This window comes from Orcinus orca, chromosome 11 (genome assembly GCF_937001465.1).
Source record: "Orcinus orca chromosome 11, mOrcOrc1.1, whole genome shotgun sequence".
NCBI lineage: Eukaryota > Metazoa > Chordata > Mammalia > Artiodactyla > Delphinidae > Orcinus > Orcinus orca.
Window position 1 is genome coordinate 2,863,661 of NC_064569.1, and position 21,770 is coordinate 2,885,430.

Consider the following 21,770-nt stretch of genomic DNA (forward strand, 5'->3'; position numbering starts at 1 on the left):
CCTTCCAGGCTTAACATAAACAAGCATGTCAATGACAAGCAGTGTAGGCAGAAGACTAGAAAGGACTTTCCTGATAAGGTTCTGGATTATATGAAGTTATCCAAGGACTGGGGGGAGGAGGAGGTGTACAGCAGAATAACAACCGACTAAATTAGGTGAGGACACAACACAGATTAATTTTAGTAAAATAGGAATATGGTATTTCATAGATACAACTTATAAAATATATGCCTACTATATTTATAATCAAAAATATAATAACCCTGGGGGTAAACTATGCTGTTTCCACATAAGGAACTATCATACAGCTGTTAAAAATATTTATACTAATTCTTATGTTACAATGAATTACGAAATTATCATAGTGTAAAATTAGTGGGCCAAACATTCTAATTGATTTTCTCTTATTGAGAATTTAAAAGAAATAATACATACTCAAATAGGAATTCAAGTGTTGTACAAACTAACTTAAGATCAAAATGCCAGTTCTGAAACTGATGTCACAACTGCATGTGCAGTAGTACTAAGTAACAAAAACAATTATAATAGTGCACAAACAACACCTTTTTTAAAATCTAAATATATATGATCACATACACACATACCTATGATTCCAGTAGTACGTGAGTTCCATGAGGGCAGGGTTTTTCCTCTATTTGCCAACTAAGTACCTGGCACATAGGAGTTCAATAAATATTTGCTGAATAAGTATAAAACCCACCTTGAGGGGTAGGGAGAAACAAAAGGAAAATATTCCAAAATGATACATCAGCATTGTCTTTTAGTGATGGAAATTTAGAGGGGTCGTTTTGGTTTCTATTTTTCCCTGTCCTCTAAGATGTCTCTGCATCTACATACCTTCTATAATGGAAAAAAACAATTAGGAAGCAGTCCACTTTAAATGCATTAAGAATTTCCTATATTTTCAAAACATCTCTGTAGAGTTCTACAGCAGCTCTAGAGTACACTTAGCTGAAAATTTAAATAAAGGAAGCAGATTTAAGTTATCTGGAGTGGGTAGGAAGTAGAAAAAGCACACTAAGGCTTTTTTCCCGTTGTAGTTTAGTCAATATACAAAACTAAACTTCCTCAAAGAACTTTTAATGTACCATTATCAAAGCCCCTAATACTCAACTTTTATAAACTTTTCAACCACAGTAACTGTTCTAGAAGCAAACTACTGATTTAAAATATTCTGACCATGCCCAAAATCATAAGAGGCAGTGAATGAACTCTGCTAATCTCTCAACAAAGGCTGAAAGTGAAAAAACTAATCAGCTTTGCAATATACCAACCATGACTTTTAAACTTCTGTTCAGAGTGATCAAATGCATCAATGATCAGTTTCCAAGATTTAGCTGAAAGTAAATGTTGGCATTTGTGAGCCGAACATTCTAACTGATTTTCTCTTACTGAGAATTAAAAAAAAATAATACATACTCAAGTAGGAATTCAAGTGTTGTACATACTAACTTAAGAGCAAAATGTTAGTCCTGAAACTGATGTCATAACTGCATGTGCAGTGGCAAAAAGTCAAAACCAATTATAACAGTGCACAAACACTTATTTTTATCTAAATACTTAGTACTTTATCTAAAATTTCTAATTTTTAACATGAGAAATGCCTTTTTCTATGAGATAAGTCAAGCAAATTATGCCACCTTAATAGCATAATCACAGCTATATTAATACACACACACCAATTATGACTATAAACAGTATTTGTTGGTTTTGATCTAAAAACCTCAAAAATTTTTTAAATTTATTTTTTGCATTTTATTTTATTTTTTATACAGCAGGTTCTTACTAGTTATCTATTTTATACATATTAGTGTATATATGTCAATCCCAATCTCCCAATTCATCCCCCCTCAAACCCCATCACCACTTTCCCCCCTTGGTGTCCATGTTTGTTCTCTACATCTGTGTCTCTATTTCTGCCCTGCAAACAGGTTTGTCTGTACCATTTTTCTAGATTCCACATATATGCGTTAATATACGATATTTGTTTTTCTCTGACTTACTTCACTCTGTATGACAGTCTCTAGATGCATCCACGTCTCTACAAATGACCCAATTTCGTTCCTTTTTATGGCTGAGTAATATTCCATTGTATATATGTACCACATCTTCTTTATCCATTCATCTGTCGATGGGCATTTAGGTTGCTTCCATGACCTGGCTATTGTAAACAGTGCTTCAATGAACACTGGGGTACATGTGTCTTTTTGAATTACGGTTTTCTCTGGGTATATGCCCAGTAGTGGGATTGCTGGGTCATATGGTAATTCTATTTTTAGTTTTTTAAGGAACCTCCATACTGTTCTCCATAGTGGCTGCATCAATTTACATTCCCATCAACAGTGCAAGAGGGTTCCCTTTTCTCTGCACCCTCTCCAGCATTTGTTGTTTGTAGATTTTCTGATGATGCTCATTCTAACTGGTGTGAGGTGATACCTCACTGTAGTTTTGATTTGCATTTCTCTAGTAATTAGTGATGCTGAGCAGCTTTTCATGTGCCTCTTGGCCATCTGTGTGTCTTCTTTGGAGAAATCTCTATTTAGGTCTTCTGCCTGTTTTTTGAGTGGGTTGTTTGTTTTTTTTAATATTGAGCTGCATGAGCTGTTTATATATATTGGAGATTGTTACTTTGTTGATTCGTTTGCAAATATTTTCTCCCATTCTGAGGGTTGTCTTTTCGTCTTGTTTGTAGTCTCCTTTGCTTTGCAAAAGCTTTTAAGTTTCATTAAGTCCCATTTGTTTATTTTTGTTTTTCTTTCCCTTACTCTAGGAGGTGGGTCAAAAAGGATCTTGCTGTGATTTATGTCAAAGAGTGCTCTTCCTATGTTTTCCTCTAAGAGTTTTACAGTATCTGGTCTTACATTTAGGTCTCTAATCTATTTTGAGTTTATTTTTGTGTATGGTGTTTAGGGAGTGTTCTAATTTCATTCTTTTACATGGAGCTGTCCAGTTTTCCCAGCACCACTTATTGAAGAGACTGTCTTTTTCCCATTGTATATCCTTGCCTCTTTTGTGTGTGGGTTTATCTCTGGGCTTTCTATCCTGTTCCATTGATCTATATTTCTGTTTTTGTGCCAGTACCATATTGTCTTGATTACTGTCGTTTTGTAGTATAGTCTGAAGTCAGCGAGTCTGATTCCGCCAGCTCCGTTTTTTTCCCTCAAGATTGCCTTGGCTATTCAGGGTCTTTTGTCTCCATACAAACTTTAAGATTTTTTGTTCTAGTTCTGTAAAAAATGCCACTGGTAATTTGACAGGGACTGCACTGAATCTGTAGATTGCTTTGGGTAGTATAGTCATCTTTACAATACTGATTCTTCTAATTCAAGAACATGGTATATTTCTCCATCTGTTTGTGTCATCATTGATTTCTTTCATCAGTGTCTTATAGTTTTCTGAGTACAGATCTTTTACCTCCTCAGGTAGGTTTATTCCTAGGTATTTTATTCTTTGTGTTGCAATGGTGAATGGGATTGTTTCCTTAATTTCTCTTTCTGATCTTTCGTTGTTAGTGTATAGGAATGCAAGAGATTTCTGTGCGTTAATTTTGTATCCTGCAACTTTACCAAATCCATTGATTAGCTCTAGTAGTTTTCTGGTGGCATCTTTAGGATTCTCTATGTATAGTATCATGTCATCTGCAAACAGTGACAGTTTTACTTCTTCTTTTCCAATTTGTATTCCTTTTCTTTCTTTTTCTTCTCTGATTGCCGTGGCTAGGACTTCCAAATCTATGTTGAATAATAGTGGCAAGAGTGGACATCCTTGTCTTGTTCCTGATGTTAGAGGAAATGCTTTCAGTTTTTCACCATTGAGATTGATGTTTGCTGTGGGTTTGTCATATATGGCCTTTATTATGTTGAGGTAGGCTCCCTCTATGCTCACTTTCTGAGGAGTTTTTTTATCATAAATCGGTGTTGAATTTTGCCAAAAGCTTTTTCTGCATCTATTGATGATGCATCCATTGAGATGATCATTGCATCTATTGAGATGATCATATGGTTTTTCTTCTTCAATTTGTTAATATGGTGTATCACATTGATTGACTTGCATATATTGAAGAATCCTTGCATCCCCAAGATAAATCCCATTTGTTCATGGTGTATGATCCTTTTAATGTGTTGTTGGATTCTGTAAAAACCTCAAATTTTTAAATGGGAAAATGTTTTTGCTATGCAGTAAAACAGGCAAACTGTACCACCATACAGTATAATCACAACCATAAAAAGAAAAACACACAGAAATTATGTTAACAATGCTTATCTCTAGATGAAGAGATACATTCCAGGTAATTTTTATTTCCTTTTTCCCTCTAATTTACTAATTTTTATAATGAGAATGTGTTACTTTTATAAAATTTTCTTATAAATATTTTTTGTGTGATTATAAAAACTATGGTAGAAATAAATGAAGCTTATAATTCAGATAATTGAGTCAAAATCAAATTAACATGTAGCTCTAAAAAATGACTATCAAAAGGGCTTCCCTGGTGGTGCAGTGGTTGAGAGTCCGCCTGCCGATGCGGGGGACACGGGTTTGTGCCCCGGTCTGGGAAGATCCCACATGCCGCGGAGCGGCTGGGCCCGTGTGCCGTGGCCGCTGAGCCTGCGCGTCCGGAGCCTGTGCTCCGCAACGGGAGAGGCCACAACAGTAAGAGGCCCGCGTACCGCAAAAAAAGAAAAAAAAAAGACTATCAAAAGGTCCTTATACAAAAGGAAAATAGGTTTCTGGGGCCATTAAATTACCATATAAGAGTCTGAAAAGCATTGTCTTGGCATCTCAAATATTTTACAACTTTATTAAAGCAGTTAGCTACATTTTCAGTAATCTTTTCATCCTTATTTATTGTACAGGAACAGCTAGTCAAAAAATTAACTATTTTGGGAAAATAACGCAAATAAGTTGTTGATCTATAAATAATGTCTCTTTTTAGGAGCAAAAGACACCAAAAATCAATGAAAACTATTTCTCGACATCATGAAAACAGGAATATGGGCACTAAATTGGTCAACCAGGTTAAGGAGCCACAGTGGCCAGTAATGATCAAAGAATATAAATAAAGCAGCAAGATTACACGTTCGATATACATCCAAACATGCATTAGCAGTTTATTTGAAATAGACAAAAGTGTTTATAAGTATTTCAAGATATTTGTCAAAAAACTGACTTCTAACATTCTCTTGGCAACAACTAAAGTACCCAAAGAATAAGACCATAAGAAATATTTCTGATACAGACATGCTGGAAAACAACAAAAGATAAAATTTTAAAGAACTGGATGCCAATTTTCATAATAATCAGGTATTAAAAGCACCACAAACCAAAAAGAAAAGACTTAAAAAACCCGAATTTCAGTACTTCCCTGGTGGTCCAGTGGGTGAGACTCCAGGCTCCCAATGCAGGGGGCCCGGGTCCAATCCCTGGTCAGGGAACTAGATCCCGCATGCATGCCACAACTAAGACCCAGGGCAGCCTAAATAAATAAACAAAAAAAGAAAAAGAATGAAACACCAAATTTCTATGTTCAGCAACAGCAAAAGAATTATGGTTTGCAAAGGGTGCTAATGAAATAAACCACAAAAAGGAAGGTGTTAAGATATTTTTTAAAAGGAAGTAGTAAACTTAATTTACTGCAGCATCAGCTCTCTTACAACATTTTATTTTAACAGAATAGTCTAGGTCAGTGGTGGCCAACAGAAACATAATGTGAACCACACATGCAATTTTAAATTTTCAGGCAGCCACGTTAAATAAAGTAAAAAGAAACAGATGAAATTAATAATATATTTATTTACCCAATACATCCAAACATTATCATTTTAACATGTAATCAATTTTTTAATTGGAATATTTTAACTTTAAAAAAATACTAAAATCCAATGTGTCTTTTTTATACACAGTGTGTCTTAATCTGGATGCTAAATTTCCATCAGAAAAAACTTAGAAAACACTAATTATGAATAATTTTGATACTAAGATTCATAGAAGTTATTTGTATTTACAGTAAATTCATGGCAGTTCATGTCACCTGTTTTCTTGTAAGGCTTTAAAAAAAAAACAAAAGCTGCATCATATCCCCAAAAGCAGCAGCAGAGAGAATGTAAAAGGACAGAAAGTAAATTAATTTTAAAAGAGTAATGCTGCCAAGATGTAGAGAACAAATGTATGGACACCAAGGGGGGAAAGTGGTGGGGGTGGGATGAACTGGGAGATTGGGATTGACATATATACGCTAATATGTATAAAATGGATGACTAATAAGAACCTGCTGTATAAAAAATAATTTAATAAAATTCAAAAAAAAAAAAAGATTACTGCCGCCAGAGAAGATGTTAGAGGGAGAAGGGATGGTAGCCCCACTGCAGTGAGAAGGGTGCCTGAGGGACACCAGCCCAGAGGAGCTACTCTGAACTGTCTGTACTCTCAACACCCTGACACCAATGGCATGGTGTTTTTCATGCCACCAACAAATTTTTCAGCTCTCTGGTCCCCAACTGGGTGTCCTACGGATTCAATTCATTTCTGACACTAACCACCTGGAGTAAGCATGGACTCCGCAGATTAAGGGCTCAGTCCTACAACAGTGTCTCCACTTCAGATGCTTGCAAGTCCCAGGTTGCCACCTATACTTCTGACCAACGAACAATAAATCCGGGGTTTCCATGACCCCCTCCTCAGGTTTGACAACTTGCCAGAGTGGCTCAAAGAACTCAGGAACAGCCAAATGGAAGAGATGCATAGGGCAAGGTATAGGAGGAGGAGGGCCACAGAGCTTCCATGCCCTCCCTCTCTGATGTACCCCCTCCTAGCACCTTGAAGTGTTAATGAACCCAGAAGCTCTCTAAACCCTGTTGATTAGGGGGTTTTATGGAGGTTTTACTACATATGCTTGGTTGAGTAAATCACTGGCCATCAGTGAGTAGCTCAATCTCCAGCTCCTCTTCCCCTCCTCCCACAGAGGTGGAGGTGGGAATAATGCTGAAAGCTCCAACCCTCTAATCATGGCAGGGTCTTTCTGGTGACCAGCTCCTACCCTGAAGCCATCTAAGGGCCAGCCAGTCAAGAGTCACCTCATTAGAGCAAAAGATACTCCCATCCCTCTGGAACTTCCAAGGCATTTAGGAGCTCTGCCAGGAATCAGGGGTAAAAATCACATAAATTATTTCTAGACTATGCCAATTCATACATACATTTAGGATAATGAGAAGCAAGTCTGTCACTCTCAGAGAAGTGGGGTGTACATATATGGAAAAGGGGAAAGCTAGAATGAACTCTGTGTTGAATAAGCATTAGAGATATCAACGTGAACTCATGGTTTTCAATAGATATAGATGTATACACACACACAGAGGCAAAAACACATGCATACACATAAATATTTCCTAACTCTTCACTAGAAGAGTCTGGAAACAGTGATGCCCCAGGAGCCTTGTGCACACTTGACCCCCAGATCTCATTTTCTGAATTCTGTTCTACCATAAAAGGAACCAGGCTCCTTGGAGAAATGGCTGGTCCACTGCTGGGATGCAGAAAGAGGAAGAAGAACCTGGAATATCTTGTACAAAAAGTAAGATTATTATCAAAAAATGATAAGATCATGTTAATTAAAAGGACACAGGAAGCAGCTTCTGGCCAGATGTGGGACAACTGCTATGTCTGAATGTATTTCACAGTAAAAAGTTTTTTTAAAAGTATTACTATATCTGTCCATCATGTGAAGAGGGAAAAAATTATATTGTGTAACATTTAGTTAAGTACTGGTTGTTAAAGAAGTCATCTTTAGTCACTGTAGAGGGTAAGGATGATAGATGTTTAAAATACTAAGCTAATAAGGTATTCAAACCAAGTGAATACTCAGTAAGATCTATGAAAGCCTGGAAGGGTGGTATTATTGGGAAGTATGGCAGTTTCACTTCTGTCCTTATAAGAGGAATGGAAAACAGTCAAGATTCTCAGCACAGAAATCAAAGCTATGCTTTAGCCAGAAGATGCTCACCAGCAACATATCCCTAACGCTCCCCTCTCCACTTATGTCCAAGAGAAAAAAAAAATCTGTAGAGACATAAGAAACTACTGGTACAAATGCAACACAGTTTGTTCACGGAAAGTAAAATCTAAACTAGCACCTCTATGTAGTAGAGTGCTTGGTTAGGCAGAACCAATATTTAAATTGAGAGTCTAATGTTTAAAATTTTCTGGTGTTTTTTTTTTTTTTTTTTTTTTGTCCAGGCAAAAAAGAGCAATGTACCTTGGAGTCATCATCATTTTTCTGAAAGAACCACTTGAGTGGACCTTCTCAGTTGGTAACTGAAGCAAATTCTCTGGACCAAGAGAAAGGGTGCACAGTAGACTCTATTCTGACTTGATAAAAGCTATCCCTATGAGTAATATTAAATAGTCCTGAAATAAGATAAAGTGTGTAGAAAGTATGCAAAAAAAGGCCAGAAAGTGTTGTGGTAAGCAACTAAGACTCCAAGGCGTTCCCTTTTAAGTGTACTGTTATTAGAAATTCTCTGATTCACTTAAATGGCCCTGAATGAGGTCCACTGGCAGCAAAGTTTCCCCCATGTTATACATACACAATGACGCAACTTACCTTGAAATAAAGGAGAATGAAAATCTAACCCTATGCCTGGGGATGAAAGAGGGAGGGGTGATTTGCACAGTGTGTAGCTGAAGCTGAAAACCCTTAGAGGCCCAGCTACTCTAACCACAACAGTAATATTCTGTAAATCTGTCATATTTTGAGGTGACATCTTGTGTGCCTTAAGTATCGTTACCCCTGGTGTAATGGTATAGGATTGTCTGACTTCAAAGAACCATTTTAGCCTAAAGAATATCCAGGAATCCAGGCCTATGGGTTGATATGCTTATTATTCTGTGCTGGTGGGTAGGTATATAAGCAAATACCACTAATGCACTTTAAGAGTATTACCAAACTTAATACAAAGTCTTGTTACTTGGAGAAGAAAATTTAACTTACCAGGAAATCTTACTGGAGATGAGATAACATCTTATTTCCATAACAATGCTGAATAAATTAAACATTCCAGAGGATTTCAAAACATAATTATGTAATTTATACAAGATTTCTATTTGGAGTTCATAGAAACAAGAGAGGCAAATACTTCCCAATAGTATATATAAAATGTCAAAGTAAACAGTGAAGAGAAGGAAAAAGAGGTAAGATTAAAAAAAAAAAAAATCAGGGAAAAAAGTCAATTCATACTGTCAGTATCAAGAACTAAAGCTACAAAAAAAAAAAAAGAACTAAAGCTACAAACTATAACCTCAATCTCCAAAGTAAATAAAACTAAGTCCTATGGAAATTATAGCAATTAACATGTTGATCTATTCATTGTAGATCCAATATCCTTAAGTCTGCTTTCCTGGTGAGTAAAAGGTAGCATTGATACAATTTTAGGAATTTGTAAGTCCAATTAATTATTACTAACAATGTAAAACTTGAATATGAACAATCTGTATACACAGAAGTCATCTAAAGACCACTGACCAAAATCCCACTAACACTATAACCATTCAATTTGTCTCTATTAGGTAGAAATTTGATACACATAGAACACTAGAAATAATATTCCTTCTCCTTAAAGATTTAAGTCTGAACAGAACGTTCTAGGGACCTCCCTGGTGGTCCGGTGGTTAAGACTTCACGCTTCCACTGCAGGGGGCGCGGGTTCCATCCCTGGTCGGGGAACTAGGATCCCGCATGTTGAGTGGCCAAATAAATAAAACTAATAAAAATAAATAAACTGAACATTCTATATCCAATGTAAATAACCAATGTAAATAACATCTAAAAAACCTTGGACACACCAAAAAGTTAATAAAACAAACACGCCATCTCCCTCCTTATAGCATCTATATATGTACACTAGCTAAAAGGCCACTGAAGTGGAGAGTTATTTCATGAACTCAAAGTATAAAAGGTACATGTTGCTCAACGACAAATTATAATTGCTAAACAGAGCAAAAGGACTTAGAATTCCACTAGAACTCAAACTTCTTCCTGGTTTAACTGAAGTATTTTGCAGTGGAAAAAACAAGGACTCAGATAGGCCATGTGATCTTAAACAAGTTATTAAACCTGAGTTAGCTTCCCCAAATATAAAAGTAAGAACATATCTGCCTTGTACTGTTGTTGTGAAAATAACAAAAAATATGATATGGGCATAGTACTGTGCCTGTCACAAGAAAAAAAAAGTCCTATTAGGTAGGTAAGTATTAGTAATTATTAATACTTTTCAGATTAATTAGCAAGGAACACTCTTCAAAAAGACAAGGGCTAGGGCTTCCCTGGTGGCGCAGTGGTTAAGAATCCGCCTGCCATTGCAGGGGACGTGGGTTCAAGCCCTGGTCCAGGAAGATCCCACATGCCGTGGAGCAAGTAAGCCTGTGTGCCACAACTACTGAGCCTGCGCTTTAGAGCCCGCGAGCCACAACTACTGAAGCCCGCGAGCCACAACTGCTGAAGCCCTCACGCCTAGAGCCCGTGCTCTGCAACAAGAGAAGCCACTGCAATGAGAAGCCCGCACACCGCAACGAAGAGCAGTCCCCACTCGCCTCAACTAGAGAAAGCCTGCGCACAGCAACGAAGAACCAACGCAGCCAAAAATAATAAATAAATAAAATAAACAAATTTAAAAAAAAGACAAGGGCTGAAGAAAGTATATGCAGTTTTTAGGCTTTTTGTTGTAAAACAAGTCCACTTTGACCACATCCTAGAAACAACATAATAATTAAGAATCTTTCTCGTAATGGAGATCTGTTTCCTCAAGTGACACACAAAGATGGTCATTTTAGATGCTCCACTAATAAAGTATGTATCACAGGACTAATACGCAAAGGTAGCATTAATGCCAGGAGAGAAACAAACTGTTTAAGAATCAGCACATCACTCCCAACGACTGAGTATTCTGGAAACTAGTTGATAAATGGCATATGAAGTATGAAAACTCTTTAGATTGAATTTAACCATTCATAAAGAATAACCAAAACTAAAACAGTAACTGGCTTAGAATAGACACTTACGATAGATACTGAAGCAGAGAAAGCAGACAAAATATTATATTTCAATGCTTCAACTTTTTAGACCTTTCCTTGATCATCTATCTATCCACGTCATCCTTGATCACGCCTTCTACTTACCTAATCTTTCTTGCCCCGTATTTGTTCAAACTTGTCTAAAGAAATGGCCTACTATTTTTGTCTCTACTTCTTAACCTCCCTCCGCCACTCTTTAAACCCACTGCAAAGTTTCCACTCTTCTGAAACTGTTAAGATCACCAAATATCTGGAGCAAATGTGACATAATGTTAATTTTTGTTAATTCTGCATGTATATGTGAGTTTGTGATAACATCCTTTGTATATCTTTTCCAAAAAAGGAAGTACTATTTTATTATTAATAGAGAATACATTTTTTAAAAATATTTAACACTTCAGTTATAAAAGCACCACCACACTGTATGTTCTTTGTGGTGTGAATTATATCTCAATAAAGCTATTTCTTTTTTAAAGCACAACTTAACACACGATCTAGATACAGCACATTCCAACAGAACCTTCTGCCATGATGGAAATGTTCTATATGTGCCATCCAGTATGGTAGCCACACATGGCTTCTGACCACTTGAAATGTGGCCAGTACAACTGAAGGATTAAGTTTAAAGTTTTTATTTCATTTTAATTAATTTAAATTTAAATAGCCACCTAAGGCTTTATAGATAGAGAAATTTAGTGACAGTGACCAGCCCAGAAATCTAGGATATTAGCAGAGACTTATACATCTACTTATGCGCTCCTCCCTTATGCAACCTCCCCTCTCATGTAGATAATCTTGAATGTTGCTGGTTAATGACTTAATAGCCAAATGCAATAAACAACTTCAACTGCCTAAACTAATCTCTACACTTTTTTTCTATGCCTTCTAACATCCATTATCCACAACTACTACTATGCCAATTGGACTTCTCTGCTATATTCCTTCCTGGAATTTTATTCCCTTGATATTGCCATTCTCCTAGTGTTCTACTTAGCCTAACCCCTGGGCTCCTTTTTCCTTTGCCCATCCATCAATTATTATTATTATATTTATATTATATTTATTCCCATTTATATTATAATTATTCCCATTTTGCCCTAGGCCCATTATTCTCCCCTGTCTCTTCCTCTACTTCTCTCTTCATATATATCCTCTCCTTAGATGATTCCATTTACTTCCATTATTTCAGCTATGACTAATATAAACAGCCTCTATTTCTACCTCAGACCCATTATTTGAGTTTCATGAATGTATCCAACAGCCTGGCTGAACTTCCTGGAGGTTTCACAAGTATCTCAAAGTCAACATGTCAAACTGAATACATCTTCATACCCCTTCCCCTCTCAAAAAAACAAAACTCCTTTCTTATGCCCTCCCTCAGTTGACAGAACCATCACTATCCCCACCCACCCTCTTACCCATGCGTCATTTTTCCTCCAAACTCCACTTAATCACTAAACTCTGCATATTTTATCTACTAAATATTTAAAGATTCCACTCCTCTATTACTGTCCTAGTTCAGGCCCTAGAAATCTCATACCCACACATAAAACTAAACTCTACACATCCCTCGTACTCCTTAAATCCATTCTCCACAATTACTACTACGCAAATCTGCCAATTAACTTCTCTGCTTAAAATTCTCTCCAGCACCTACAGTTGAGCATTTGTGTGGGAAGGGTGTGAGGACAGTTGGAAGAGCATGTAAATATGATAATGTCTAGGAACTCTTCAGCATGTTAAAGAGATGATATGCTGTATTTCCCAAACTTACCTTAATCCACAATGATCTACCAGTCCAAGTAAAAAGGATATCCACAAAGAGATGAATACAGTCATCCCTCAGTGTCCACCAGGGACTAGTTCCAGGGATGCTCTCCAACCCCCACCCCATGGATACCAAAATCCACGGACACTCAAGTCCCTTCTATAAAACAGTGCTGTGTTTGCATATAACTTATACACATCCTCCTGTATACTTTAAATCATCTCTAGATTATTTATAATACCTAACACAATGTGAATGCTAATATAAATAGTTGTGAACACGATGTAAGTGCTATGCACACAGTTGCTACAAGTGCAGCAAATTCAACTTTTGCTTTTTGGAACTTTCTGGCATTTCTTTTTCCTGAATATTTTCTATCTACAGTTGGTTGAACCTGTGGATGCGGAACCTGCAGATATGGAGGGCGACTGCATATCATGTTATTTAGCTCAAAACTATTAGCCATGAAGATGATCCTATCATTATCCCAAACAACCTGTTTACTTCTATCGACTAATAGAGGAAATGTGTACATCAATAATTATTTGATTCACTAATTCGCTTCACCTCTCACTGTTTGGTTTATATATTAGTGTTTGATTAACACAAAACCATTCACCATGTACATAATGTCACTGAGAAGCTGAACCCTGCCTGCACAAAAGGCATCTACAGAAACAGTGGTTTTACTTAACTAACCCGAATATGACGATTATACCAAGTAGATTTCCAAACACTTTCTTAAATTATTCTTAAACTCTTACGTTTCTTAAGATTTCTTAAATTCCAGGGAAAACTGTATTTGCTTGTGGTGACAAACAGCTTATCTGATGATTCTTTTCTAAAAATCATTAAGCACATTAATGTAGCACAGCACATTTAATATGTCAATCTTGTAATGCCAAGACTCAAGTCACAACATCAAAAACTAAATTCTTTATGAACGCCCACCTGAAAAGTCTAAATTAATACAAATTAAGGTGGACATTATACAATCAATTAAGTCAACCACAAAACCAAGCAAATACTAAAGTTTCTCCTCTTCTGCAGAACATATCAATAACCAATCTTTTTAAAGCCACACACAAAATTAAGCCTGCCACCTGTCAAAGGCATAGTCCTCTTCCAAATAAAAACACTCTTAAGAAAAGCTCTGGCAATTTCTCTTCAGTCTGAAAAACTACTCCCCTCCTTAAGATATAATAAAATCCCTAAACTGACAGAACAAAAAGCTCCTAAAACCCAACTTTAACTAAGAAGTTTAAAATAATTAATTTGTAACAAGTAATAACTTAGAGCCTTCAAAATGGATTTTTTTAAAAGAATCATCGTTTACATTTTTCAAAGTACCTTCACATAGTATTTCAGTTGCTTCTCAACAATCCTGTGAAGTCAGTAAGACGTGTTACTAATAAATCAGTGTTACAGATTAAGTTCCTTACTCAGGGTCAGGTAATTGGGTAACAAAGTTTTCTGCCCTTGAGTCGGTTTCCGTTATACAGTGTTGTATTATACCAGAGTCAATCTCCAAATACAAATCTGCTGTGGACCAATGAAAGGCAAGGAATATGGATGAAACAACCCCGAGATCTACAACTATTTCTAATAACAGAAAAAACTTAATATTTATCAAAGTATATTGAGCATCTATCGATACTTATATCTTCAAAAACCCCAAAGATCAGTGGAGTAGACAAAGAATGTACATGATTTTTAATCAATGTGAAGAAAAGTATAAGAATGATCCCAAGAGGAAAGATCCTAGTAAATTCGGGAAACTAGTAATTCAGAAAGGCTGCCATTTGGGAAGGTGACAGGTCATGAAATTAGAAAGTTAGTCAGAGGACAGCTAAAGCTAAGGGATTTGAAAACACTGATGACACCATGTTCAACTCCAACATTTCTCCGATAAGTATGGTAGCCAAAGTAAGAGTTCTGCTACATTTTTCAAGCATAAATGTAAACAAATCAAAAATTTCATCAGTACCCTCAAAGATAGCCTAAAAAGATGCTGCATCATCACAGTTAATATTTACGTGCCAGGCTCTGTCCTAAATGTTTTTTATATATACTAATTCATTTAATCATCACAACAACTCTGTAAAATAAGTGCTCTTATTACAGTCCATTTTACAGATAATAAACTAGCACAGAAGTTTACCCAAGGTTACACAATCATTAGCTGAGCCAGGATCTGAATTGAAAGTCAGGCATTTTAAGTTCTTAATCACTGTGTTATACTGCAGAAAAATAGTGCCTTCTCCAAATTCAGGTCATGCTAAGTCTCACCTATTCCTGCACACTTGATTGACTTATTTTAAACACGGGACCAAGCAAAATGCAAGATGCTAACAATAAGTAAATATAAAGAACTGGTACAGCAAAACCTGATAACTAATTATAGTGAATTTTTCCCTAGTATATGAACATTTTCAGAAATTTTAATTGGAACATAACCACTCTTGCTGTTTTTACAGCTTTATCTAAAAAATTTAGAAGTTACCAGAAAACACAAATAACAGGTTTAAGATGACTTCTGAAAATGAGAGCCCCGTTTTAGATGAACGTTTCCACAGGGATTAATAACTAGGGTGACTTTCAAATGACCAGGATCTTGCACTAGCATCCAAATGTCAAAGAGTGAACTGAGTCACCAGGCAACAAAAGATTCCCAATTTGTTTTACACAGAAACAATCTCTTGGGCATCCCTGGTGGCGCAGTCGTTAAGAATCTGCCTGCCAATGCAGGGGACTCAGGTTCAAGCCCTGGTCTGGGAAGATCCCACATGCCACAGAGCAGCTAAGCCCGTATGCCACAACTACTGAGCCTGCGCTCTAGAGCCCATGAGCCACAACTACTGAGCCGGTGCTCTAGAGCCCATGAACCACAACTACTGAGCCTGTGAGCCACAACTACTGAAGCCCACGTGCCTAGAGCCCGTGCTCTGCAACAAGAGAAGCCACCGCACCAAAACAAAGAGCAGTCCCTGATCACTGCAACCAGAGAAAGCCAATGTGCAGCAATGAAAACCCAACGCAGCCATCAATCAATCAATCAATCAATCTATATTTAAAAAATGGTCATCAAAAACAAATCAAAAGGGCTTCCCTGGTGGCACAGTGGTTGAGAGTCCGCCTGCTGATGCAGGGGACACGAGTTCGTGCCCCGGTCCGGGAAGATCCCACATGCCGCAGAGCGGCTGGGCCCGTGAGCCATGGCCACTGAGCCTGCGCATCTGGAGCCTGTGATCCGCAATGGGAGAGGCCACAACAGTGAGAGGCCGGCGTAACGCAAAAAAAAAAAAAAAAAAAAAAAACCCAAAAGAAAATCTCTCTTTCCAAGTTCTTACACTAGAAACAACTGTGATATTAAAGGTAAATAAGAGAAAAGGAAAACATTTAAGCTCTTAAGACTTAAGAACTAACTATATCATTAAAAAAAAAAATCAACCTAAATGTAATTCTTTTTCAATAAATCATAATAATTTAAAATATATGCAATAAATCTACATATATTTTAAATTAAATCTTACCTACCCCAAATTATCCTGTCCTTAATTCTATTCGGTCCTGTTTAGAAGGGACAAAGGATTACTTCAAACAAGTCACCAATCATTCTTTAATTTGCACAGCAGCTACCCTTGAGTTACCTGAATTCTGCCCATACTCCAAAAATCAGTGACTCGGAGAATTTAAAAACAAACAAGAAAAACTCCAAAGACTATTCCCTGAAATTCAGTTCCTGAAACTAAGAGTTACTGCAGGTTCCTAAAAAACAAGAAATGTGGCACAAATTTAAAAAATACAGGTAAGAAAAATCCTCAATATTCAAATGGGAAGATACAGTTCAATTAATTATTTTAAGAACTATAGCAAAGAAATGTTATGGTTTCTTAACCACAGAACCACATCCAATTTCTGCAGCACTGACAAACTTTTCATAAAACATTAATATCATATACTCATGATGAGACATGAGTCTTAACTTGCGAAAAGCCAGAGGAAAATAGACTGTAAGTATTTTGGAGCTTAATCAAAATTTATGATTTGACCTCTCCTTTCAGGTAGGTCTGGAAACAATCTCATCAATATATCAAGTGAACTCAGTATTTAGAAGTAGCATGGGGAGAAAAGTGCTTAGAGTAGAGCAACCATTCTTGAATTTCCATGTTTTCTTCAAGCAAACTATGCTATGTTTCTTTAAAACAAAAAGCAAAGAAGAACCCTTCCTAAAAAAGCAACGTAAATTCTGCAAAGTCCAGCAATAACATTTTCTGACCAAGCCAACAGAGAAGTAAAATTAAAGCACAGCCTACCTAATAAAACCAGGTAAAGAAATTTTCATCTTAAAAGATCTGTTATCTCTTAAAATCCTGTGGTATCAAAGTATTACCTACATATTATTTATTAAGAGTCAATATTTGTTTTACTAAGTAACTATGCATATTGTGACTCTAAAAATAAGCTTGATGGAAACAAATTTGACTTGTATACCACACTCACCCATTCTCCACCCCAAAAAGCCTATTTATTTCTCCATTTGAAGTGATAAAATCAACACCCAAATCAGAAGTCTGGAATTTGCCATGGTTACAGGATAGGATTTCTCCAAAAATCTGACAGTAACTTCCACGTCAAAACAGAACAGCTTCATTTGAGATTTACTAATTAACCACCTACTGTATTACAAATGCTTTAACATTTCTCAAATTATTAGAATCCCAACCAGTTTAATTTCCGTTCTTTATCAACCCAAGCAAGTCATTTACCTGCTCTATGACTTCAGGTTCTTTATTTATCAAATAAGCAGCTGGGCAGAATAACCTAAGATCTCTTCCAGTTTTAATACACAAGATTTTTAACTCGACAACTGAACACAATATTTCTCCAGTCCTCCTACAGAAAAATATGCATATTAATAAATATACATTTAGTGAAAAAAAGCTTTCCTTTTTTCCCAGTGATTTAGTAATCCCTTGGCTTGTCCTTCAGTTTAGATCCAAAGACAAAAACCCAAACATTAACCTACTGAATAGGTTATTAGGCAAAAGTTCTGGCCAAAAAATCATAAACACTGTCCAACTACTGCTATAAAGGATCCTGGGGCTAAGATAATCACATTTTAAAAACCAAAATGAAAAATTGTAGAAGTAGGGTCAAATGACATATATGGAAGGTTCCAAACCAGGGTACCAAACAAATGAACTAGGATTCATTTGGTTCTCCAGCCAAACCCTGAACTAACGTAAAAATAATATGGCGACATTATTATATGTAAGGATAGCAGATATTCTTTTGTTTAACCTTGACCATGCCTAGGTAGAGAACAAAAATCTAAAAAGTCATCAGTTCTAGGAAAAACTGAGAAGCTTAGACAAAATTCTTATTCTGACATTAGACAAATTGAGGTTTTCTTCCCCACTGTATCATTAGTTTCAGGATAATAAACTATCAGAAAATTCCAAGTGACAAAAAAGGAAAACACACACATTGCATCCATAAGGTGCTCAACATTTACTTGGGTCTAGTCTTAAGAGAGTAAGGTAACTAATTAAGGGAAAAAAAAAACTGTTAAAAAGCACCTATTCAAACATGAAACTATAGAAGAATAAAATCCAGGATCAGTAGCAATAAGCACCTGAGGTACAAAAAAGAAACAGGTGTCCTCCTGTAAACCAAAAGAAATCAGACATAAGCTTTTGAGTATGACTGACCAACCAGAATAAAGTTATAGTTTCACAATTTTTTTTAAAAAAAGGTCTGCCACCTTCCCAACTCTAAAACACTATAAAATTGAGTAGGTTTTATTTCACAGTGCCTTAGAAGTTCTATATCACTAACTATAAAACTTAAGAAATTACATTCCAAAAAAACCTGTCAGTTTTGAAGTTTACTTCCTTCCACATGTTAATTTCCCTTCACACTTGATATGGCCTTGGTCATTTGGAAGGTGACATTCAAAGGGTTAAGTGTTAACATATTAGTTCATGGATAATAGATAAATTCCTAGATCACTCAGGTACTTTCATACCCTAATTCAGCTTGGTCCATTTTCTTGGCAAGAAGAATATGGATACTGGCATTTTTCGTGTATAATGTAAGTGGCTTTTTCATTCAGTTCAACTCTGCTTCTTCCAATAATCTATGTATGTTCACTTCCAGGTGAGGACAACATTCAATCAAGCTGCTACAGGTCAAGCAACAAGTAGCCCAAACCCAGCTACTTAAACCTAGAATATCCTTGTCAACCAGGATGACACACCATGAAAACCATTTCATTTACACCATGAAAACCTCCAAGAGAGGTGAAAAAGGAAGCTTTGTGACTCCTTTGTACTCCTGGGAAAGTCTGGCTTAAAAACTTTTTACAACAAAGTTAAAACATCGATAATGACATTACGACTCTCAAAGCACATATACAATTTTACATAAGCTCCTGTACTACCCACAGTATAGTGAACGGGCTGAAGACATGCTAGTTTTAATTAACAACGTCAGATCACTGCTAGCTATCACAAGGTTTACGCACCATTAGGTGAAACTGTATCAACCACTTACTGTAACTTTCTAGTCCCAAATTATTTATCCAGAGAAGGAAGCCTTTCTTATAGTTTATTAAATGCCTGTGTGATCACCAACTAAGATACATCCAAAGGAAAGTCAGTCAGGAACAAGGTCGTTCTTAATCTAAAAGGACAGCCTGATCTCAGGAACGGAAACACGCATCTAACACACCAGCAGCTCATCACTGCAGACCCCCTGAGGAGCACAAGGCAAGAAGACTGTACTTTCCTAACTCAAAAACTTCCCCACTAATTCCGTTTCCTGCCAGACGAGTAAAACAATGACGAATAGGCAATGCGTTTGTATCAGGATGACTTTCATCACTCCTCCCTAGGAGCACATCTCTTTGGCTACCAATACTAACTCCTATCCTACCCAAACACCTAGGTGCATGCCCCAAATTCTGGCTTCTCTTCCAAAAGCTGGGCTCCCCCCATTTCGGAGCAAACAATCAGAGAAAGACATGCAAAGGGCGAACTCGGCAAACTGGCCGAACCGAGCCAAATCGGGGATCCAAACCACCGAGAAATAAAGAAGTAGGTGGGGCATACCTGCAGTTCACACCAGGCGACCTCCACGGTGGTTTCGGTGTCCAGACCTTTGTAGACCGTCTTAAAGGAGCCCCTGCCGATCTCGATGTCAAACTTGAGAAAGCGGCCATCATTGGACATTCCCACGGCCTTGGTCTCCAGCTCTTCGATGTCATCCTGCTGCTGGCTCCGTTCCTCCTGGGGTTCCTTGGCGCTGCCGCCGCCGCTGCCACTTCTCGACGACGGGGGCTCCTCTTTGCTCCCCGCGTGGCCGGGCTGGGCAACCTGGCGGTCTCTGCCGGCGCTGCCCGGGGCCGAGGCGGCGGCTGGGCCCGCGGCGACCGGCTCCCCGGGGGCGGCGGCGGCGGCGGGCGGCTGCTGGGCCACATGGGCGGCAGCGGGGGTCAGGGTCTCCTCGCGCTGGGGCTCCGGGGGGCTCCGTTGCGGGACCACCGCGGCCGCGCTCGTCTGGGGCAGCGGGAGCGGGAGGCCGGGCAGCTCCAGCGCCGTGGCGTTGGAGTCGCAGATAACGCTGCGGCGGAAGAAGCGGTGCTCGGTGGTGGTGGTCGCGGCCGCCCCCCGGCTGTCCTTGTCCATGGTGTGGCGGCGACGCCGGTACTCCTCCGTCCTGCCGGCTCCGGCGTCGGCCGCCGCGGCGCCCAGTTTCTCTCCCACCGAGGAGTCCGAACTGGAGCCATTCTTGGGGGGAGGCGCCGGCGGCGAGAGGAACAGGGAGCCCGGCGCGCTGCTCTGCTGGTCGGCGGCGCCGCCAGACATGGTGGGAGCGGGAGCGGGAGCGAGGCGGGCGGCTCGAATTCGCAGAAGAAGTGGGCCGGCCCGGGTCGGCGAGGCTGCGGGCCGACGGCCCCTCACTCAGCACTGACTCGGCGGCCCGAGCGGGAGGCGGGGCCGCGGGCCCGGTTGCGGCGGCCGCTGCGGCTCTCGAGGCGCGCTGGTCGGGGGCGGCGGCGGGGCGGAGGCACGGGGGCTGGCGCCTCACGGCCCGCAGCCATCGTGCGGCAAGCGGCTGCCGGGCGGGCTGGAGCGGCGGGGGCGCGCGGTCATGGGGGCGGCGCGGCGGCCCGCACCGAGTCCAGACGGAGGCGGCCCGGCTGCCCGCCGCCGCCGCGGCACGGGGCGGGCTGGGCCCTGAGGCGGCGGCGCGCGCGGACCCCCGAGCGGCGGCTGCTCGGCGCGGAAGCAGGGGAGGCCGCGCCGGGGCTCGCGGCCAGGCGGGTGGCCGCTCCTCCTCCCCGCCCTGCTGGACGGCCTCACAGGCCGCCCATCGCCCGACGCGAGGGGCCGACGCGCGACGCGGAGGAGCGGCCCCCGGCCCCGGGCCTCGCCGCCCGCCCCGGGCCGGGCGGACCCCGTCCTCTCTGGGCCGGGGCCGGGGGCTGACGGAGGGAGGGCTGGCGTGGGAGGGCCCGAGCCTGCTGCTCCTCCGGGCCGAGGAGGGCCGGGAGAAGAAGGGCAGTCACCCGGTTGGGCACCTTCTGTCACGAAGACGGGTGCAGAGACGCCGCGACAGAAACGCGGCGTCCGCGGGCGAAACTCGGCGCTAAATGGCGCCGGGCGTCTGAAGCCTCCACACAGCCCGCTCGAGCCCCGCCCCCCGCTGCACGGGGCACCCCACCCCCCACCCCGCTCGCGGGGCTCTCGCGCAGGCGTGCCCGCCCCGAGACCCACTGGGACTTGTAGTTGGCGCCTTGAGGAATGAATGGGACAGAGGAGGAAGGCGCCTACAACTCCCGTGATGCCCTGCGATGGCTTAGGCTGATGCCTGACGGGAGCTGTAGTTCTCTCTGAAACCTCCCCTTCTGGAA

General features: G+C 39.9%; 1 protein-coding gene across 16 annotated transcripts in view; it reads right to left on the bottom strand.

Moving 5' to 3' along the window:
• WNK1 (WNK lysine deficient protein kinase 1) overlaps window positions 1–21,486 on the bottom strand; it is a 136,295-nt gene extending 114,809 nt beyond the window's left edge. For all 16 annotated transcript variants that reach the window (XM_049694784.1, XM_049694783.1, XM_033404144.2 and 13 more), the window contains exon 1: window positions 19,966–21,486. In XM_049694784.1, the coding sequence (XP_049550741.1) occupies window positions 19,966–20,721 (756 nt within the window). In that variant the 5' untranslated portion in view covers window positions 20,722–21,486. The remainder of the gene's footprint in view (window positions 1–19,965) is intronic.
• Window positions 21,487–21,770: the final 284 nt, after the last annotated feature.